General features: G+C 36.2%; 1 protein-coding gene across 1 annotated transcript in view; it reads left to right on the forward strand.

Moving 5' to 3' along the window:
• The window catches only part of LOC144955870 (E3 SUMO-protein ligase RanBP2-like), a 159,830-nt gene extending 150,522 nt beyond the window's left edge, over window positions 1-9,308 (forward strand). The window contains 2 exon segments of the mRNA XM_078886100.1: window positions 8,164-8,293; window positions 9,131-9,308. Coding sequence (XP_078742226.1) covers window positions 8,164-8,293; window positions 9,131-9,229 — 229 coding nt within the window. The 3' untranslated portion in view covers window positions 9,230-9,308.
• The last annotated feature ends 15,539 nt before the right edge of the window (window positions 9,309-24,847 follow it).

Below are 24,847 nucleotides of genomic sequence, written 5' to 3' on the forward strand. Positions count from 1 at the left end.
CTTTCGTACCTACGAGTACCCACCAACACTCATAAATATATATATATATATATATATACTAACGAAAGAGTGAAAAAGGAGAGGCTTTGTATAGGAACGACAATGGACATTTAGGGTACAAACCCTTTGTTAGCACAACAATGCACAAAATTTATATATATATATATATATACATATATAGCTATAAAGACTTGAGACATGAGTTGTAGAACTCATTTTACTGTATGTTTAGATTGTACTTGTTGTATGTTTAGATTGTACTTGTTGTATGTATAGATTGTACTTGTATGTATAGATTGTACTTGTATGTATAGATTGTACTTGTTGTATGTATAGATTGTATTGTTGTATGTTTAGATTGTACTTGTATGTTAGATTGTACTTGTATGTATGATTGTACTTGTTGTATGTTTAGATTGTACTTGTATGTATGATTGTACTTGTATGTATAGATGTACTTGATGTATAGATTGTACTTGTTGTATGTATAGATTGTACTTGTATGTATAGATTGTACTTGTTGTATGTATAGATTGTACTTGTATGTATAGATTGTACTTGTTGTATGTATAGATTGTACTTGTATGTATAGATTGTACTTGTTGTATTGTATTGTTTTACTTGTTGTATGTATAGATTGTACTTGTTGTATGTATAGATTGTACTTGTTGTTATGTATAGATTGTACTTGTTGTATGTATAGATTGTACTTGTTGTATGTATAGATTGTACTTGTTGTATGTATAGATTGTACTTGTTGTATGTATTAGATTGTACTTGTTGTATGTTAGATTGTACTTGTTGTATGTATAGATTGTACTTGTTGTATGTATAGATTGTACTTGTTGTATGTTAGATTGTACTTGTTGTATGTATAGATTGTACTTGTTGTATGTATAGATTGTACTTGTTGTATGTATAGATTGTACTTGTTGTATGTATAGATTGTACTTGTTGTATGTATAGATTGTACTTGTTGTATGTATAGATTGTACTTGTTGTATGTATAGATTGTACTTGTTGTATGTTTAGATTGTACTTGTTGTATGTATAGATTGTACTTGTTGTATGTATAGATTGTACTTGTTGTATGTATAGATTGTACTTGTTGTATGTATAGATTGTACTTGTTGTATGTATAGATTGTACTTGTTGTATGTTTAGATTGTACTTGTTGTATGTTTAGATTGTACTTGTTGTATGTATAGATTGTACTTGTTGTATGTATAGATTGTACTTGTTGTATGTATAGATTGTACTTGTTGTATGTTAGATTGTACTTGTTGTATGTATAGATTGTACTTGTTGTATGTATAGATTGTACTTGTTGTATGTATAGATTGTACTTGTTGTATGTATAGATTGTACTTGTTGTATGTATAGATTGTACTTGTTGTATGTCTAGATTGTACTTGTTGTATGTTTAGATTGTACTTGTTGTATGTATAGATTGTACTTGTTGTATGTTTAGATTGTACTTGTTGTATGTTTAGATTGTACTTGTTGTATGTATAGATTGTACTTGTTGTATGTATAGATTGTACTTGTATGTATAGATTGTACTTGTTGTATGTATAGATTGTACTTGTATGTATAGATTGTACTTGTATGTATAGATTGTACTTGTTGTATGTTTAGAGTGTACTTGTTGTATGTATAGATTGTACTTGTATGTCTAGATTGTACTTGTTGTATGTTTAGATTGTACTTGTTGTATGTTTAGATTGTACTTGTTGTATGTATAGATTGTACGTGTATGTATAGATTGTACTTGTTGTATGTATAGATTGTACTTGTTGTATGTATAGATTGTACTTGTATGTATAGATTGTACTTGTATGTATAGATTGTACTTGTTGTATGTATAGATTGTACTTGTATGTATAGATTGTACTTGTATGTATAGATTGTACTTGTTGTATGTATAGATTGTACTTGTTGTATGTATAGATTGTACTTGTATGTATAGATTGTACTTGTATGTATAGATTGTACTTGTTGTATGTATAGATTGTACTTGTATGTATAGATTGTACTTGTATGTATAGATTGTACTTGTTGTATGTTTAGATTGTACTTGTTGTATGTATAGATTGTACTTGTTGTATGTATAGATTGTACTTGTTGTATGTATAGATTGTACTTGTTGTATGTATAGATTGTACTTGTTGTATGTATAGATTGTACTTGTTGTATGTATAGATTGTACTTGTTGTATGTATAAATTGTACTTGTTGTATGTATAGATTGTACTTGTTGTATGTATAGATTGTACTTGTATGTATAGATTGTACTTGTTGTATGTATAGATTGTACTTGTTGTATGTATAGATTGTACTTGTATGTATAGATTGTACTTGTTGTATTGTATTAGTTGTACTTGTTGTATGTATAGATTGTACTTGTTGTATGTATAGATTGTACTTGTTGTATGTTTAGATTGTACTTGTTGTATGTATAGATTGTACTTGTATGTATAGATTGTACTTGTTGTATGTATAGATTGTACTTGTTGTATGTATAGATTGTACTTGTTGTATGTATAGATTGTACTTGTTGTATGTATAGATTGTACTTGTTGTATGTATAGATTGTACTTGTTGTATGTATAGATTGTACTTGTATGTATAGATTGTACTTGTATGTATAGATTGTACTTGTTGTATGTTTAGATTGTACTTGTTGTATGTATAGATTGTACTTGTTGTATGTTTAGATTGTACTTGTATGTATAGATTGTACTTGTTGTATGTATAGATTGTACTTGTTGTATGTATAGATTGTACTTGTTGTATGTATAGATTGTACTTGTTGTATGTATAGATTGTACTTGTTGTATGTTTAGAGTGTACTTGTTGTATGTTTAGATTGTACTTGTTGTATGTTTAGAGTGTACTTGTTGTATGTATAGATTGTACTTGTATGTCTAGATTGTACTTGTTGTATGTTTAGATTGTACTTGTATGTATTATAGATTGTACTTGTTGATGTATAGATTGTACTTGTTGTATGTATAGATTGTACTGTATGTATAGATTGTACTTGTTGTATGTTTAGATTGTACTTGTTGTATGTTAGATTGTACTTGTATGTATGTATAGATTCTGGGTGGGATCCTGACCTCCCATAGTGGGCAGGGAGGTACATGCTGTTTCTTCTATCCCCCATACCCGTTTCCCATTGTTTCCTGTCATTGTCTTGGAATGAGATTACTTAGTTTTGTCTGATCCTTGCCGGAGCTCCTTGGCTGGGAGGGAAACAGTCGAATGTATAGTTAGTTTTGGAGATGATATTATTTTCCTTGTAAATCATCTCTCTGTTATGCATTGTATATTAATGTTGAGTTTACATATTACATTATATGTTGGTAAACATTTGAGTGTATTCCTCTTAGTTGGGACCTGTGCTTGTGTCTGGATGAACTTTTAGGTGATCTCAAACTAAGTCATGGTGGTATGCTCTTGGAATCTACATCTGATCCCTATTTGTTCCCAGTTCCCCTATGTCTTACTTTTTCTTGGGTGCTTTAATTGTAATTCTATAACTTTTTACTATCCCATTTTCTTCCTTTTTACTGGCGCTGATATACCTAAATGTGTTGCAAGCGCGTAAAACCCTTAAAACAAAACAAAACATATGTATAGATTGTACTTGTATGTTTAGATTGTACTTGTTGTATGTATAGATTGTACTTGTATGTATAGATTGTACTTGTTGTATGTTTAGATTGTACTTGTATGTTTAGATTGTACTTGTTGTATGTATAGATTGTACTTGTATGTATGTATAGATTGTACTTGTATGTTTAGATTGTACTTGTATGTATAGATTGTACTTGTTGTATGTTTAGATTGTACTTGTATGTTTAGATTGTACTTGTTGTATGTATAGATTGTACTTGTTGTATGTATAGATTGTACTTGTTTGTATGTATAGATTGTACTTGTATGTATGATTGTACTTGTTGTATTAAGATTGTACTTGTATGTATAGATTGTACTTGTTGTATGTTTAGATTGTACTTGTTGTATGTCTAGATGTACTTGTTGTATGTATAGATTGTACTTGTATGTATAGATTGTACTTGTTGTATGTATAGATTGTACTTGTTGTATGTATAGATTGTACTTGTTGTATGTATAGATTGTACTTGTTGTATTATAGATTGTACTTGTTGTATGTTTAGATTGTACTTGTTGTATGTTTAGAGTGTACTTGTTGTATGTATAGATTGTACTTGTATGTCTAGATTGTACTTGTTGTATGTTTAGATTGTACTTGTTGTATGTCTAGATTGTACTTGTTGTATGTATAGATTGTACTTGTATGTCTAGATTGTACTTGTTGTATGTATATATTGTACTTGTTGTATGTATAGATTTTTTTTTTTTATGTTGTGTCTTGTATTAAGATGTACTTGTATGATTTCTTGTATGTATAGATTATTGTTGATGTTAATTGTACTGTTGTATGTAGATGTATTGTTGATGTTTAGGATTTAAGAGTACTTGTGTATTAGATTGTACTTGTTATTAAGTGACTGTTGTATGTTAATGTATGTATGTATAATTGTCGTTGTAAAATTGACTGTTGATAATTGTACTTGTTGAGTTAGTTGACTGTGATGTTAGATGTACTTTATGTCTAGATGTATGTTTTTATTGTATGTGTATATAGATACTGTGTATGTTAGATTGTACTTGTTGTAAGATTGCTTGTATGTATAATTGTACTTGTTTATGTTGATTGTACTTGTTGTATGTTAATTGTACTTGTAGTTATAGATTTGGTGGGTCTGACCTCCTGGGCGGAGGTACAGTTTCTCTTCCCAACCTTCCAATGTTTCTGTCATTGTCTTGATAATACTTTTTGTCTGATCCGCGAGTCTTGTGGAAGGAAAAGTCGAATGTTAGTTATATTTTGGATGAATTATTCTTTAAATCTCTCTCTTATGCATTTATATTATTATTACAATACATATATGATGGAAACTTTGATGTATCCTCTTAGTTGGACCGGCTGTTGTGAACTTAGATCTCAAACTAGTACATGTGGTATGTCTGGAATCTACATGACCCTATTTCCCAGTTCCTGTCTTACTTTTCTGGGTGCTTAATGTATTCTTACTTTATCCCATTTTCTTCTTTACTGCGTATAACTAATGTTGCAAGCGCCGTAACCTTAAAACAAAAAACATTTATTGTACTTATGTTTAATTGACTTGTTGTATTAATTTATGTATTAAATTGTCTTGTTGTATGTATTTATTTTGTATAAGTTGATTTTGTTGTTAATTGTACTTGTGTAGTGATGTACTTTAGTAATTGACTGTTATATGACTTTTGTTTGATTATTGTAAATTGTACTTGTGTATGATTGTACTTGTGTATATAATTGTCTGTTGTATTATAGATTGTACTTTAGTATATGATGTTGTGTTAGATTGTACTGTTAGATGTATTGTTGTATGTTAGATGTCTGTGTAGTCTAGATTGTTGTTGTATGTATAATGTATGATGTTAGATTACTTGTTGTTGATAATGACTTGTTTTGTAGATTGTACTGTTGGATAGATTGTACTGTTGTATTAATTGATGTGTATGTTTGTGTATGTTGTATGTAAGATTACTTGTTTATGTATAGATTGTACTTGTATAGATTGACTGTTGTTTAGATTGTACTGTTGTATGTCTATTGTATTGTTATGTATAGATTGTACTTTGTTAGTGATTGTACTGTTGTTGTATAGATTGTACTTGTTGTATGTATAGATTGTACTTGTATGTATGATTGTACTTGTTGTATGATTGTACTTGTTTGTATAGATTGTACTTGTATGTTGATTGTACTTGTATGTATAGATTGTACTTGTTGTATGTATAGATTGTACTTGTATGAATTGTACTTGTTGTTTTAGATTGTACTTGTTGTATGTTAGATTGTACTTGTTGTATGTATAGATTGTATTGTTGTATGTATAGATTGTACTTGTTGTATTTAGATTGTACTTGTTGTATGTATAGATTGTACTTGTATGTTAGATTGTACTTTTGTATGTTTAGATTGTACTTGTTGTATGTATAGATTGTACTTGTTGTATGTATAGATTGTACTTGTTGTATGTTAATTGTACTTGTTGTATGATTGTATTGTATGTTTAGTTGATTGTTGTTGTTAGATTGTACTTGTATGTATGTTAGATCGGGGATCTGTTATGGGAGGAGGTACTGTGTTTTTTTCCTACGTTTCCAATTGTTTCCTGTTTGTTTAGAGTTACTTAGTTTTGTCTGATTGGCTCTTGTGGGAGAAAATCTGTGTATATAGTTGGGAGATGATTATTTCTTTGTAAATCACTCCGTTTGCATTGTTTATTAATGTTGAGTTAATAATTATAGTTGTCTTGATCTTCCCTGTTGGGCTGTGCTGCGTGAGATTTAGTATATAAAGTAATTATTCTTGAATCTCTTGTCCTATTGTTCATTCCTATTTACTTTTTCTTGGTGTTGTAATTCTTATTTTCTTTATTGCCTTCTTTTGCGGATAACTTTATGTGTTCAAGCCGATTGAACTTTGAACAAAACAACTATGTTAGTTTCTTGTATTAGTTTCTTGTTGTTGTAGATTGTATTGTATTATAATTGTATTTTTTTATTTCTTTTGTATGTATAATTACTTGGTGTGAAGAGCTTGTATTTTAAATTACTTTATGTTTAGATTGTACTTGTATGTTTGATTGTACTTGTTGTATGTTTAGATTGTACTTGTATGTATAGATTGTACTTGTATGTATAGATTGTACTTGTTGTATGTTAGATTGTACTTGTTGTATGTATGATTGTACTTGTTTATGATTGATTGTTGTTGTATAGATTGTACTTGTAGTTAGATTGTATTGTTGTATGTTTAGATTGTACTTGTTGTATGTTAGATTGTACTTGTTGTATGTATGATTGTATGTTGTATGTATTAGATTGTACTTGTTGTATGTATAGATTGTACTTGTTGTATGTATAGATTGTACTTGTATGTATAGATTGTCTGTTGTTGTTTAGATTGTACTTGTTGTATGTTAGATTGTACTTGTTGTATGTATAGATTGTACTTGTTGTATATAGTTGTACTTGTATGTATAGATTGTACTTGTTGTATGTTAGATTGTACTTGTTGTATGTTAGATTGTACTTGTTGTATGTATAGATTGTACTTGTATGTATAGATTGTACTTGTATGTATATATTGTACTTGTTGTATGTATAGATTGTACTTGTATGTATAGATTGTACTTGTATGTATGGATTGTACTTGTATGTATAGATTGTACTTGTATGTATAGATTGTACTTGTATGTATAGATTGTACTTGTATGTATAGATTGTACTTGTATGTATAGATTGTACTTGTATGTTTAGATTGTACTTGTTATATGTATAGATTGTACTTGTATGTATAGATTGTACTTGTTGTATGTATAGATTATACTTGTTGTATGTATAGATTGTACTTGTATGTATAGATTGTACTTGTATGTATAGATTGTACTTGTATGTATAGATTGTACTTGTTGTATGTCTAGATTGTACTTGTTGCTTTTCTGGTTGAGTAAGACAAATCCTATTTTTTGTGTTAGATGGGTGGGGTGAGGGGGGGGGGGTGGGGGGGGAAGGATCTAAAAATGGCTGGTAAGGAGAGAGTTAACTTGAAATCTGGTTAGTTTTTATTTTTCATTGTTATTTCCCTCTTCAAGCTTGGAGCAGCAACAACTGCATTATATCTGTACAGTCCTTCACAGAAACATTCATAAATTTTCACCAATTTGATCATAGGGGGACATGTTAAACAAAAAAAATGAACGAAATTTACCTGGACCAAAATGTGTTAAGCATAGTTATACATAGTTCCCTTCATGTATTTAGTTTTTCAATTAGTGTTAGAATTTAGCCTCGTGCTGGCTCTCAGCTCAAAGCGTTGGGTTGTTTTTTTTTTTTAATTTATATATTTATTTATTTATTAATTTATTTAATTTTCCCCCACAACGAAAATTGTTATCGGGTTTATAGATTCATTAAAAAAAACTAGTTCCTTTTTTCCTTTACTGTATTGATTGATTTATGACCTTTGTTTGACTATATATAACTCTATGTTGTACGAATTGTCGTGACTCAGGGACCGAAAGGTCAAGGGCTGTGAATGGAAGCCATTGGATTTTGCCACTGACGAGCCTGTAAGGCAACACTTTAAGGTCATGTTCAGCTCCTTACCTGCTGCCGAGGAGTTTGCTAAAATTTTTTTGGAGGTTGGTGATTGTCATGATGCTGTAAACTTTATTCTGCCGTTGTTTTAAAACCCACGCTATATGCTATGGTAACAAAATAACTAAATAATTCTTCAATAAAATGGCAGTATTGTCAAGAATGAGATTTTAAGTTTCCGCGAGTTACCAGTTATGCTATTATTTAAATTTTTTAAAAATAAAATAAAATTACTAGCTTTTTTTTCCAGGGCTTTTAGGAATATATCATCATCAATATCATTATCGTCAACACCACCACCATCATCATCTTCATCATCATCATCATCATCATCATCATCACATAACATCAAATGACGCCCCCTGCTATAATAGGGTCCACTGTGCACACTCTTATAAGGTGCCGCGCCAAATGTGTGGGCTTTTTTTTCACATGGGTGACAATTGAACTAAACACATATCAGAAAAAAAGCGAGTTATCTTTTTACACACAAAAACTACATCTGGCAACAGTGAATTAGCCTTCAAAATATTATTGCACTAGAACACTTCATTGTATTTTCTACCAAGACATCTTTCACAAACACACAAACACACACACACACACATCATCAATGTCATCATCATCATTGCCATCACCACACCACCACCACCACCACTATCATCAATATCATCATCATCACCACCACCATCACCACCACCATCACCACCACCACCACCATCACTATCACCACCACCACCATCACCACCACCACCACCATCACTACCACCACCACTACCACCACCACCACCACCACCACCACTACCACCAACATCACCACTACCACCACCACCATCACCACCACCACCGTTAGTCATTTTGAATGTTTCATGCGTTCCCAGGGCAAAAGACTAGCCATGGACTCTGACCTGTCGGAAAAACTTCCCACAGACATTGACGTGCCCGAGGTGTTTTCACGTGGAGAGGCTCAGAAGAAATAAATGAGACAATTGATTCCTTCCAACATCCCAGCATGACACATGATGGAGACTCCATGAACGCAATCCCATTGTTATTGTTGTTTTTGTTATTATTATTATTATTGTTATTATTATTATTATTATTATTATTATTATTGTTATTATTATTATTATTATTATTATATTATTATTATTATTATTATTATTGTTATTATTATTTTTTTATTATTATTATTTTATTATTATTATTATTATTATTATTATTATTATTATTATTATTATTATTATTATTATTTTATTATTATTATTATTATTATTATTATTATTATTATTATTATTATTATTATTTTATTATTATTATTATTATTATTATTATTACTATTATAATTTTAATTTTTTGGAAACTCTGAAGGTTGTTGTTTTCTTTGGCTTCTCCGGGTTAAATAATGACAAATAGAACAAAAACTTGTAATCTGGCATTGAAATTTATAGTGGGTATCGTGGCTTTTTCAAGGGTTGAATGAGTGTGGACAAAGTATCAACTATATTGTGGCATTCTCATGGATGCAAGAGTTGTGTCTGGGTGGGGATCCTGACCTCCCATAGCGGGCAGGGAGGTACATACTGTGTCTTCTATCCGCATATATCTATTTTCCAACATGCTTTCTGTCTTTGTCTTGGAATGAGATTGCTTGGTTTTTTTTCCTGGCCCTGGTCAGAGTCCTGGCTGGGAGGGAAACAGTCAAATGCATAGTTATTGTTTTGGGAGGTGATATTTTTTTCCTTGTAAATCATCTCTCGGTTATGCATTGTATTATGTTTAGTTTACATATTATATTATATGATTTGTAAGCATTTGAGTGTGTTCCTCTTAGTTCGGGCTGTGCTTGTGTCTGGATGAGACTTTTGGGTGATCTCAAACTAAGTACTTTGACGGTGTGCTCTTGGAATCTACACTGTTCCCTATTTGAACCAATTCCCCTTTGTCTCACCTTTTCTTTTGTGCTTTAATTGTAATTCTAGAACTTTTTACTTTCCCATTTTCTTCCTTTTTACTGGCGCTTATATGACCTTAATGTGTTGCAAGCGCCGTAAAACCCTTAAAAACAAAAACAAAAACAAGAGTTGTGTCATCAGGAAATGGATTGTAATTTCCTTCCGGCAACTTTCCAGCTATTTTTGTCTTGTAGTATGACTTTCGCCTTCGGATCGGAAGGTTCTGGGTTCGAGTCCCACTCAGAGCGGTGCATAGTTGAGTCTTTGGAAAAGGCTTTTTACTCGCATTCTCTCACCGTACACAGGAGTATAATGAGTACCTGGCCATTAACAGCATTGTCTTTGTCCAAAATTTTTTTGTAAAATAGCCTAACAGGCATCATGTCTCGTCCTACATATTATAAGTGTTGATGTTGGTTTGGGACCCATTGTAAAGCGCTTTGAGCACGTTTAGTGGATATTGCGTTCTCTTCAAGCTCAAGGTTTTAAAGTTTTGGTTTTTTGTTTTGTTTTTTGATCACCACAAGATATATAATGTGTTGAGGCAGTCGGTCGCATTGCAAAGTGAGTTTCAGGCATTTTGAATTTGTTGGAAATGGATCTCATTTTTTTAAAAAATCTTCCCAGACTCACTTGCACCCTTGGGCAAATCCAGCCAGATGCAAATGTCAGAGACTTGTTCAGTGTCATTTTTACATGTTGTTTTTGTGCTTGAAGTTATGTAGACCAGCGCTTTTCAGCCAGGTGTATTGTACAGCCCTGGATGCACCAAATTTGTTAAAGGACGCACCACTTTGATGGGCTGTCCTGGGGGTGTGTACTACATTACGGCGTAAAACGATATAGTCACTCGACAAAAAAAAAAAAAGCAATTTCATATAATGTAATAATAATACTACTGCTCACTTGTATAGCGCCAACATCTCATACAGTCTATGGAATGGATACACGATGAGTGGATTGTTGATGTCATATTTACCCCCCCCCCCCCCTCCCCCATTAATGTCGATGCAATTTCAGTATGTTGTGATGACTGGGGTGTCCTGTGTACGATTTAAAAAAGATGACAATCACTGATTTAGACTTTACATGAGATTGGAGTACATTTTGTCATCAACTTTAAGCAGTGACGATGGTTTTCTTCGGATGCGCAGAAATCTGCAATTTTGGAATTTACCTTTGACATTTTCCCTGATCAAATATACTGTCATTGAAACTTGGACGTGTGCTGGAACAAATAGGTGACAGTTTCCAACTCTCCACAAGTTAGCTAGAGTACCAACGATAGTGTATCATCTCAAATGCTGTAAAAGTGGGGGGGGGGGGGGGGGGGGGTGAGTACCAACGACAGTGTATCATCTCAAATGCTGTAAAAGTGGGGGGGGGGGGGGGGGTGAGTACCAACGATAGTGTATCATCTCAAATGCTGTATGTAAAAGTGTGTGGTGGGGGGGGGGGTGAGTACCAACGATAGTGTATCATCTCAAATGCTGTAAAAGTGGGGGGGGGGGGGTGAGTACCAACGATAGTGTATCATCTCAAATGCTGTAAAAGGGGGGGGGGGGGTGAGTACCAACGATAGTGTATCATCTCAAATGCTGTAAAAGGGGGGGGGGGGGTGTGGGGTGGGGGGGGGGGGTGAGTACCAACGATAGTGTATCATCTCAAATGCTGTAAAAGTGTGTGTGTGTGTGGGGGGGGGGTTGTGGTTAGTGCAGTAATGATAGGGCCCAAAGGCAGTCGTTCAAGTCTTTCCTCCTTTTTCACTTTTTGTCGCCATCAGCACAGGATATGCAAATATTGCTTTCACTCGAATTGTCCATGCTGTCATCATCATCAATTCTTTGTCTGTTTTATGGGAAAGAATAAAAATGAGAAAGAATTTGCTTTGGTTTTGTACTGTAAGTAATTAGGGTGGTTTTGAGTGGTACAGATTAACACAAAATTAATTTTATTGTACAGGTCAAGAAATTTGTAAAAGATGATAAGATGATACAATTTATTGACTTTAATGACATTTTATTTCACGTAGCTTGTAGTGTGCATTTATCTATCATTGTAAATTCCTGTTGTACTGAGCTTTACCAATCCCTTCCTTGCCTCTCCCTGTCCCAGTCTCTCAATGTCTGCTATGGACCAATCCATTGAGGAATAACCTTCTGACTTTTGCAACACGAAATATCAATTTGCCATTTTGTTTCAAGGATTTTTCTGTTTCTTATAACAATACCGCCCTTTATAGTCTGTGATTGGTCCAATCTGGTCACCACTATTTAACTTGAAATACTGAATCTTGGAATTTAAGGGATACTTAGAGTTATCATATCTCTTCAAAGTTCACATAAATGGGAATTTAAACACGTTTCAAGGTTTTTTCTCACTCATAATATGAACTCCGGTTAATTCGCCACTGGAACTCGCTGGACCCAATTGAAAAAATTTATCTTTAGAATCTGGCCAGTCTGGAAGGAATGATGAAATTATTTATTTTTTTTCCCTTTTACTGAAAATAAAAATTGTTGTCCATTTGTTGAAATATTTGTTAATCCAGTGATTTTGTCATACCCATGTGTACATATATGCAGGTCTGACATTCAAAAACAGTTATGGGCCTATGTTTAACATTGTTGTCATGGACAAGATTTTGCGTCATTTTTTTTTAGATTCCCATTACAACAACAAGCCCATAACGAATTGGGTTATCAATAAAATAAAATTCCCTTTATTCATCCCATAGGGAAAATTTGTCTCCAGGGTCTATTCTAAGGGAAGACTGGAATAACCCAGGCGTCAGCCGCAGTGCATCGCCGCAAATTGAGCTAAGGCGAGGTGACTTCAGCGCAGCGGCGGGTGATCGAACTCGGTACTTTTCGGGTATGAAGCAAGACCGTACCGCTGAGCCACGCTGCCTCCTATCAGATCTGCAAATAAATGACTCACAAGTGTCATACCTGGCAATGAAACTGAAACCAGTTTACAAATGCACTCACAAGTGTCATACCTGGCAATGAAACTGAAACCAGTTTACAAATGCACTCACAAGTGTCATACCTGGCAATGAAACGAAACCAGTTTACAAATGCACTCACAAGTGTCATACCTGGCAATGAAACTGAAACCAGTTTACAAATGCACTCACAAGTGTCATACCTGGCAATGAAACTGAAACCAGTTTACAAATGCACTCACAAGTGTCATACCTGGCAATGAAACCGAAACCAGTTTACAAATGCACTCACAAGTGTCATACCTGGCAATGAAACCTGAAACCAGTTTACAAATGCACTCACAAGTGTCATACCTGGCAATGAAACCGAAACCAGTTTACAAATGCACTCACAAGTGTCATACCTGGCAATGAAACTGAAACCAGTTTACAAATGCACTCACAAGTGTCATACCTGGCAATGAAACCGAAACCAGTTTACAAATGCACTCACAAGTGTCATACCTGGCAATGAAACCGAAACCAGTTTACAAATGCACTCACAAGTGTCATACCTGGCAATGAAACCGAAACCAGTTTACAAATGCACTCACAAGTGTCATACCTGGCAATGAAACCGAAACCAGTTTACAAATGTGCACATTTATATGGCAATTAACCGCAGTACAAGACTAGTGTATCTGATGAACCAAACCAGAAAATGCACTCAAGATTGTCTACCTGCCATGAACGCAGTTTACAAATTTGCCATTTTGATGGAATTAATCCGCGTGTACAGATTGTTTTTGAGGCCAAATTTAGCCAAGAAAATGGATTAGATTTTCTGACCTTCCATGAGATGTTGAAGGTCACTTGCCGATGTGCCTTTTGTCCCCCCCCCCCACCCCCCATATCTGTTTTCCCTTCCTGTTTTACTTTGTCTTTGTTCTGGGTCGAGATTGCTCGTCTTTTTTTATTTTTCAGGTCTTGGTTCCCGACTTCCCATAGTGGGCAGGGAGATCCTTGCTGTGTCTTCTATCCCCCTATATCTGGGTGGGGTTCCTGACCTCCCATAGTGGGCAGGGAGGTACTTGCTGTGTCTTCTATCCCCCTATATCTGGTGGGGTTCCTGACCTCCCATAGTGGGCAGGGAGGTACTTGCTGTGTCTTCTATCCCCCTGTATCTGTTTTCCAATTGCTTTCTGTCTTTGTCGTAGAATGAGATTACTTAGTTTTGTCCTGATCCTGGTCGGAGTCCTTAGCTGAGAGGGAAACAGTCGAATGTATAGTTATAGTTTTGGGAAATGATATTTTTCCCCTTGTAAACCATCTCTCTGTTATTTACTGTTATTTATTTATTTAAACATATGATTTGTAAACATTTGAGTGTATTCCTCTTAGTGGGATCTTGTGTTGGTGTCTGGAAGAGACTTTTAGGTGATCTCAAACCAATTACACTGATAGGGTGCTCTTGGAATCTACATCTGTTCCCTATTTGAACAAATTCCCCATTGTCTTACTTTTTCCTCCAGTCCTTTTAATTGTAGATCTAGAATGTTTTTACTATCCAATTTTCCCTCCCTCATCATCTTCAAATTTCGAAATAGCACTACTTTTAACATTTTTAACCAATTTTAATAATTTTTGTACCATGTTAATCAAGGGGAAAAAAATGTTGTACCTATTGAACGCAACTTAAAGACAACAATTCTATAATCTAAACGTGGGTTTTCCGTACCTATTACAGAGGCTCCTACCCTTCTGCTTTATTCGACAACAATTCTATAATCAAGGGTTCCGCTATTACAACTACCTTTGCTATTCGACAACAATTTAAATTAACGTGGGTTTTCCGACTATTACAGAACTTCTTTTGTAAATTCTAAAACGTGGGTTTTCCGTACCTATTACAGAGGCTCCCCTTCTGTTTTACAACTAATCTGCAGGTTATTCGCTTTATTGACAATTCTTACAAACTGGGTTTGTCTATACAGGCTCTATCTGCACGCAACATTCTATAATTAAAGGCAAAGGTCTATTCCGCTTTTTCATCAAATTCCGAAAAAATAATTTTTAAAATGTTAGCCACCAGGTGTGTGTTTGGGGGTGGGGGGGAGGGATTTCCTGACAAGATTAAACCGAACCATTCAATGATTTGCTCTGAGACTGCCAGGGCCTGTATCCGCCATTATTATTAGACCCCCTTTTTAGTCTTTACAACAATCTGCAGTTTTGTAGACATATTGTAATTTGAGGACTTTGGATTGTCTATGACATTATCTGCAGCAATCATGTCGTAGTTAATATTAGTGAGTTGATTCCGCTTTTTGGTCTCAAATTCCGATTTTTATGTACTATGATTCCTCTTTGGGGCTATTGGGAGTAGGAGCCTCTGCTATTATTCCTAGCGCTGAAATAACCTATCAAGTCCAGTAAAACCCCCAAACAAAAACAAACCAAACGTGTAATGGGGATAGTGATAATTGTGTGGGTCAATCGTACAGTGATGATTGTGTGGGTCAATCGTACAGTGATGATTGTCTGGGTCAATCGTACAGTGATAATTGTGTGGGTCAATCGTACAGTGATAATTGTGTGGGTCAATCGTACAGTGATGATTGTGTGGGTCAATCGTACAGTGATGATTGTGTGGGTCAATCGTACAGTGATGATTGTCTGGGTCAATCGTACAGTGATAATTGTGTGGGTCAATCGTACAGTGATAATTGTGTGGGTCAATCGTACAGTGATGATTGTGTGGGTCAATCGTACAGTGATGATTGTGTGGGTCAATCGTACAGTGAAGATTGATTGTGTGGGTCAATCGTACAGTGATAATTGTGTGGGTCAATCGTACAGTGAAGATTGATTGTGTGGGTCAATCGTACAGTGATAATTGTGTGGGTCAATCGTACAGTGATGATTGTGTGGGTCAATCGTACAGTGATAATTGTGTAGGTCAATCGTACAGTGATGATTGTGTGGGTCAATCGTACAGTGGATTGATTGTCTGGGTCAATCGTACAGTGATAATTGTGTGGGTCAATCGTACAGTGATAATTGTGTGGGTCAATCGTTTACAGTGATAATTGTGTGGGTCAATCGTACAGTGATGATTGTGTGGGTCAATCATACAGTGATATTGTGTGGGTCAATCGTTACAGTGGATGATTGTGTGGGTCAATCTCATATATGTGAATGAATTGTGTGGGTCAATCGTACAGTGATAATTGTGTGGGTCAATCGTTACAGTGATATTGTGTGGGTCAATCGTACAGTGTGATTGTTGGGTCAATCGTACAGTGATGATTGTGTGGGTCAATCATACAGTGATAATTGTGTGGGTCAATCATACAGTGATAATTGTGTGGGTCAATCGTACAGTGATAATTGTGTGGGTCAATCGTACAGTGATGATTGATTGTGTGGGTCAATCGTACAGTGAATGATATTGTGTGGGTCAATCGTACAGTGATGATTGTGGGGTCAATCTACAGTGATGATGTGGGTCAATCGTACAGTGAAGATTGATTGTGTGGGTCAATCGTACAGTGAGATGATTGTGTGGGTCAATCGTACAGTGATAATTGTGTGGGTCAATGTACGTGATGATGTGGGTCAATCGTACAGTGTATGTTGGGTACAGTGTGATGATTGTGTGGGTCAATCGTACAGTGATGATTGTGTGGGTCATATCGTACAGTGATGATTGTGTGGGTTCAATCGTACATGTGATGATTGATTGTGTGGGTCAATCGTACAGTGAATTGTGTGGTATCGTACATGAATTGTGTGGGTCAATACGATTTTACAGTGATAATTGTGTGGGTCAATACGTATTTGCATGACATGATTGATTGTGTGGGTCAATCGTACAGTGATATGTGTGGTCAGACGTGAGTTGTGTGGTCAATCGTACAGTGATATTGTGTGGGTCAATCGTACAGTGATGATTGTGTGGGGTCAATCGTACAGTGATGATTGTGTGGAATCGTCGTGTAGGTGGGTCAATCGTACAGTGAGTGGTAATGTGTGTGAGTGTGGTCAATCGTACAGTGTGTGTGGGTCAATGCATGATGTGTGGGTCAATCGATTAGCAGTGTGATGATTGTGTGGGTCAATCGTACAGTGATATGATGTGGTGTGGGTCAATCGTACAGTGATGATTGTGTGGGTCAATCGTACATGTGATGATTGTGTGGGTCAATCGTACAGTGATAATTGTGTGGGTCAATCGTACAGTGATGATTGTGTGGGTCAATCGTACAGTGATGATTGTGTGGGTCAATCGTACAGTGATAATTGTGTGGGTCAATCGTACAGTGAGATTGTTGGGTCAATCGTACAGTGATGATTGTGTGGGTCAATCGTACAGTGATGATTGTTGTGGGTCAATCGTACAGTGATGATTGTGTGGGTCAATCGTACAGTGATAATTGTGTGGGTCAATCGTACAGTGATGATTGTGTGGGTCAATCGTACAGTGATAATTGTGTGGGTCAATCGTACAGTGATGATTGATTGTGTGGGTCAATCGTACAGTGAAGATTGATTGTGTGGGTCAATCGTACAGTGATGATTGTGTGTCAACTCGTACAGTGATGATTGTGTGGGTCAATCGTACAGTGATAATTGTGTGGGTCAATCGTACAGTGATAATTGTGTGGGTCAATCGTACAGTGATAATTGTGAGGGTCAATCGTACAGTGATGATTGTGTGGGTCAATCGTACAGTGATAATTGTGTGGGTCAATCGTTACAGTGATGATTGTGTGGGTCAATCGTACAGTGATGATTGATTGTGTGGGTCAATCGTACAGTGAAGATTGATTGTGTGGGTCAATCGTACAGTGATGATTGTCTGGGTCAATCGTACAGTGATGATTGTGTGGGTCAATCGTACAGTGATGATTGATTGTGTGGGTCAATCATACAGTGATAATTGTGTGGGTCAATCGTACAGTGAAGATTGATTGTGTGGGTCAATCGTACAGTGATGATTGTGTGGGTCAATCGTACAGTGAAGATTGATTGTGTGGGTCAATCGTACAGTGATAATTGTGTAGGTCAATCGTACAGTGATAATTGTGTGGGTCAATCGTACAGTGATAATTGTGTGGGTCAATCGTACAGTGATAATTGTGTAGGTCAATCGTACAGTGATAATTGTGTGGGTCAATCGTACAGTGATAATTGTGTAGGTCAATCGTACAGTGATGATTGTGTGGGTCAATCGTACAGTGATGATTGTGTGGGTCAATCGTACAGTGAAGATTGTGTGGGTCAATCGTACAGTGATGATTGTGTGGGTCAATCGTACAGTGAAGATTGATTGTGTGGGTCAATCGTACAGTGATAATTGTGTGGGTCAATCGTACAGTGATAATTGTGTGGGTCAATCGTACAGTGATGATTGTGTGGGTCAATCGTACAGTGATGATTGTGTGGGTCAATCGTACAGTGATGATTGTGTGGGTCAATCGTACAGTGATGATTGATTGTGTGGGTCAATCGTACAGTGATAATTGTGTGGGTCAATCGTACAGTGATGATTGTGTGGGTCAATCGTACAGTGATGATTGTGTGGGTCAATCGTACAGTGATAATTGTGTGGGTCAATCGTACAGTGAAGATTGATTGTGTGGGTCAATCGTACAGTGATAATTGTGTGGGTCAATCGTACAGTGATGATTGATTGTGTGGGTCAATCGTACAGTGATGATTGTGTGGGTCAATCGTACAGTGATAATTGTGTGGGTCAATCGTACAGTGATAATTGTGTGGGTCAATCGTACAGTGAAGATTGATTGTGTGGGTCAATCGTACAGCTGTAGGGTGGCGTGGAGAACTGGACCCTTGGTCAAGACACTTTTTACACACATTACCCCACTAGACTCCGGTACCCGTCTAAGACTAAAAGGCAGAAATGAATATTGTAAGTTGTACAAACACAAAGTACAGGCAACTGCTTGTGCTAGTGTTTGATTTGGAAATATTGTTCCTCGTTACCGCTGAAGGATTAACTCGCTCAATCCAGGAGATTTTTGCTACTTTTCACAATTGGAAATGTATTAAAAATGAGCATGTACATAGATGGTTTTATTCAACTACCATTAACATGCTATAGCTAACTATAAAACATTAGCTTTGATTTTACGCCTATAATTTGTCTCATAAAAATGATGTAATAAATAGGCATGGGGTAAAAGTAACCCGGTTAAACTACGGATATAGTCGGTGTTAGGGTTGAGTGAGTTAACTACGGATATAGTCGGTGTTAGGGTTGAGTGAGTTAAACTACGGATATAGTCGGTGTTAGGGTTGAGTGAGTTAACTACGGATATAGTCGGTGTTAGGGTTGAGTGAGTTAACGACGGATATAGTCGGTGTTAGGGTTGAGTGAGTTAACTACGGATATAGTCGGTGTTAGGGTTGAGTGAGTTAAACTACGGATATAGTCGGTGTTAGGGTTGAGTGAGTTAAATACGGATATAGTCGGTGTTAGGGTTGAGTGAGTTAACTACGGATATAGTCGGTGTTAGGGTTGAGTGAGTTAACTACGGATATAGTCGGTGTTAGGGTTGAGTGAGTTAAACTACGGATATAGTCGGTGTTAGGGTTGAGTGAGTAAACTACGGATATAGTCGGTGTTAGGGTTGAGTGAGTTAAACTACGGATATAGTCGGTGTTAGGGTTGAGTGAGTTAACTACGGATATAGTCGGTGTTAGGGTTGAGTGAGTTAACTACGGATATAGTCGGTGTTAGGGTTGAGTGAGTTAACTACGGATATAGTCGGTGTTAGGGTTGAGTGAGTTAACGACGGATATAGTCGGTGTTAGGGTTGAGTGAGTTAACTACGGATATAGTCGGTGTTAGGGTTGAGTGAGTTAAACTACGGATATAGTCGGTGTTAGGGTTGAGTGAGTTAAACTACGGATATAGTCGGTGTTAGGGTTGAGTGAGTTAACTACGGATATAGTCGGTGTTAGGGTTGAGTGAGTTAACTACGGATATAGTCGGTGTTAGGGTTGAGTGAGTTAAACTACGGATATAGTCGGTGTTAGGGTTGAGTGAGTTAACTACGGATATAGTCGGTGTTAGGGTTGAGTGAGTTAAACTACGGATATAGTCGGTGTTAGGGTTGAGTGAGTAAACTACGGATATAGTCGGTGTTAGGGTTGAGTGAGTTAAACTACGGATATAGTCGGTGTTAGGGTTGAGTGAGTTAACTACGGATATAGTCGGTGTTAGGGTTGAGTGAGTTAACTACGGATATAGTCGGTGTTAGGGTTGAGTGAGTTAAACTACGGATATAGTCGGTGTTAGGGTTGAGTGAGTTAACTACGGATATAGTCGGTGTTAGGGTTGAGTGAGTAAACTACGGATATAGTCGGTGTTGGGGTTGAGTGAGTTAAACTACGGATATAGTCGGTGTGTTAGGGTTAGGTGATGTTAACTACGGATATAGTCGGTGTTAGGGTTGAGTGAGTTAACTACGGATATAGTCGGTGTTAGGGTTGAGTGAGTTAAACTACGGATATAGTCGGTGTTAGGGTTGAGTGAGTTAACTACGGATATAGTCGGTGTTAGGGTTGAGTGAGTTAAACTACGGATATAGTCGGTGGTAGGGTTGAGTGAGTTAAACTACGGATATAGTCGTGTTAGGGTTGAGTGAGTTAACTACGGATATAGTCGGTGTTAGGGTTGAGTGAGTTAAACTACGGATATAGTCGGTGTTAGGGTTGAGTGAGTTAACTACGGATATAGTCGGTGGTAGGGTTGAGTGAGTTAACTACGGATATAGTCGGTGTTAGGGTTGAGTGAGTTAAACTACGGATATAGTCGGTGTTAGGGTTGAGTGAGTTAACTACGGATATAGTCGGTGTTAGGGTTGAGTGAGTTAACTACGGATATAGTCGGTGTTAGGGTTGAGTGAGTTAACTACGGATATAGTCGGTGTTAGGGTTGAGTGAGTTAACCACGGATATAGTCGGTGTTAGGGTTGAGTGAGTTAAATGAATCATTGCGAGATGCATTGAGCTTGGTAAATCGATGGAAACGATGATAATAATAATCTTTTTTGTCCAAATTAAAGGCAATTCATGTGAGGTAAACAATGCTCAGTTTGGTTCATGGTTTGAACATCAACACATTTACATTACAGACACAGCCATACACGAACATACACGCTTGCACATAAATATAGTCATACCTGTATTCCAATTACAAATAATAGATCCATATAAAATACGATGGCAGATAATAACACAAAAATACAGACTTTTACTGATGAACAACAGAGCAATGAAAAACCAAGCGTCGCCATTGAGCGCCACCGGAAGAAAATGAAGTGAAATTGTGTTTATTTTGTGGTTGTGGTCGTGGTGAAATGGAGGGGATTGCATTGTATCGCAAACCGTGAAGAAAGAAGATGACCCAGCATTCAGTTCATTTCATAATATTCAAGGGAAACAACTCATCTTCAATAATAAATCCTTTAGTGAAGGATATAATTAGTGGGTTACTTCCCTTTATGACCAATTCCCTTGATAGGTTACCTGCCCCTTTTCCCCCCTATTGAATCGAGTTGCTTCCCTTGAATAAAAAAAAAGATTCAGATTTATAAAGCGCATTTCTAGGTTAATCCGTCACACGTCACAATTTGAAAAAGAAATCTCAGTTGATACTGAAGGCAACAAAATTACCGATTCAGACGCATTCAGTGGTTTAATAGAAGGTTGGCGGTTTTTGTTTTTTGTTTGTTTTTTTGTTTTTTTTTGAGGGGGGGGGGGGGGGGTTGTACTCTCATTTTTATGTTGCAGTATGTTCTTGTCCTTGCCTATCGTTGTCACCGTTATGGTCTCTGATCCCGCTCAATATTGCTTGGCAATTGTTTTCAAGATGAGATAGAGTACAGACTCGACCTTTGAACTATATACAGTGTAAACAAGAAATGAGGAGAACGTGATGTAGGAAACATTCATAGAATTTTAGCAGCGACGGGGATTTCAAATCTACATCAACTAAATCGTCGACTGCTAGTCTCCATAAGGGCAAGGGAGACAACCCGATTCAAATATGGCAAAAAGGGGCACGTAACCCGTTAATTGTTTTCGAGATTGGAGCTGATCCAGTAAATACAATGTGAACATTTGCTGTGACGGAGTTCCTTCGCTTGATTATAAACTATTATAAAGTTACAGTTAACAGTAACAATATATCTATTGTCAATGAAGACAATCTCTCAATTGGTTTTGGTTACTGCATTGACACGAACACAGATGGCAACACTGATACCCGGTGTCAACTTTGGAAGGTCGAAGGTCAAATGTCAAACAATAACACACATGATGGAAGGTCGAAGGTCAAATGTCCAACAATAACACACATGATGGAAGGTCGAAGGTCAAATATCAAACAATAACACACATGATGGAAGGTCGAAGGTCAAATATCAAACAATAACACACATGATGGAGAAAAGTAAGAAAATAGATTTATTTGCATGAATATTTCATCAGTAACGAACACGTGAAATCCTCACAGTCCATTGAGTACAGGATTTATAACGATAAATTTGTTTGTAGAATAGAATGATAATTTACAGTGGATGATGATGGTGATGTGATACGATGGCGATGATGATAATAATGATGATAGTAATCTTGACAATAATGATGATGATGATAATAACAATATCTCAATGATAATGATCATAACAATAATGATGATGATGATAATATTAATAATAATAATAATAATAACAATAATAACAGTAGTAGTAATAATAAAAATAACAATAATAATAGTAATAATACTATTCGTATTTGTCTTAAATAAAATGATGAGCAGACAGGCACTTAATAAATAATAATATCGTTATTTTTTAAATAATGAGCTAAATTTGGTATTTACTGCAATACTAGAATATAAATTGCATCTACAAAAATCACAAAATGTCGTGTGAAAATCTATCACGATCTGAAACTTCTGGCAACAGAAATGGATTCCGAGAATATTTTATCCATTTGTCTTGTTTGAGATCACCTCAAGATTCCCTACATACTCTCTCTCTCTCTCCATTTCCCTCTCTCTCCATCTCCCCCTCTCGATATCTCTCTCCCTCCCCCCCCCCCTCTCTCTCTCTCTCTCTCTATAATATATTATATATATATATATATATATATATATATATCTTTCTGTCTAACTCTCACATACACTCCGTCTCTCTCTCTCATTCACACACACACACACACACACACACACCTTATTATATTGTGTTAAGCCATTAGTTTACACAGCAGAATGTCCGTAGAGTTCCCAACTCGACTTCATCACAAAAGGGATTATTGATTATTGATACACAATCATAAACAGCAACATGATATTAGAAGGACCTCAAATACAAGACCAAAAACATACATCCTGGTAATCTTTCAGAGCCATGGAGCTGGAGTTTATCCCGATTTCCATGGCGTGAAATGGACAGTAGCGATTGGATAGGACGCTAGTCTATGGCAAAGTACTTTCCGCCAGATCTAACAGACCCAGCAACCCAATCATCTCGGGATGGACAGGGGGTAGTGGGGGAGTCAGAAAAATCGTGACTGTACCCGGGTTCGATCCTGGTCCCTTGGCGAGTGCTCCACCAACCAACTGTGCGTTTGGGACCCCCAACCAAATACAAACTACACATGTCGCTAATAATAACTCATTTAAAAAATCCATCAAAAAACTAAATTAACGCTTGTCCTCAATACGGAACGAAACTGTGATGTAACAAGACTGGTTCCTATTTCATTGGAAGTGTAAAACCACTCTTTCGGGGGACTGGATAAATAGCTTGTGTAATGGATCTTCTAGTGTCAGAGTGATTGCATTTCATTTTCTAGTCTAAATGATAAATGCTGGTCGTCAATCAATCAAGATCGCCATCCTCATCTTTTACGTCCCGTAATCCATAGAATCTGCCCGTTTTTTACTTTATTTAGTTTCAAAACTTATTCATTTTAATCCTCTGACAAAAACAAAACAAACAAAACCTAGCAAGAGTTATGTCCCGCACACCAAGGGAGATCACCACTTGGTGTCCTTTGTGCCATCAAAATATAACAAATTACCTCCCCTACTCTGGAAAAACAGTATTTAAAATTTGGGCCAGAAAACTCGTCCTTCAAATATCGATCACTTGAAATGACCCTCGTTTGAAAAGAAAAAAAAAAACAAAACAAACAAAAATAACTCATAAACATCGAACGTCGCGAAATCCCAGGTTTAAGAGTTGTTGTTGTTGTTGTTGCCATCGTCATCATCATTGCCTTTCCACCCTGGGTCAGGGTATAGGCCACAGACAAACAGTTTCCATCCTTCTCTATCCTGAGCTAAATTTTTTATCTCATTCCAGGTCTTACCACTTCTCTGTATATCAGCATCTTTAATCCTTCTCCATGTTCCTCGTGGCCTTCCCCTTGATCTTCTGCCTGAGGGTTCCAGTCCAATACTTTCTTTGTTATAGTGGAATCATTCATTCTAAGCGTGTGTCCAATCCACCTGCAAAGGACGCCATGATGATCCTTTCTCCGTGTTGTTCCCATCTTCTCAGCGACTTCTGGGCAAAATTGCCAACATGAGGGTTATTTAAATCGATCAATATTTAAAGGACGAGATTTGTGGCCAAATTTGTAAATACGTTAATTTCCAGACACGGCCGGTAGTT

Source organism: Berghia stephanieae, chromosome 10 (assembly GCF_034508935.2).
Source record: "Berghia stephanieae isolate SIO BIC M18660-M18661 chromosome 10, UCSD_Bste_1.3, whole genome shotgun sequence".
Lineage (NCBI taxonomy): Eukaryota > Metazoa > Mollusca > Gastropoda > Nudibranchia > Aeolidiidae > Berghia > Berghia stephanieae.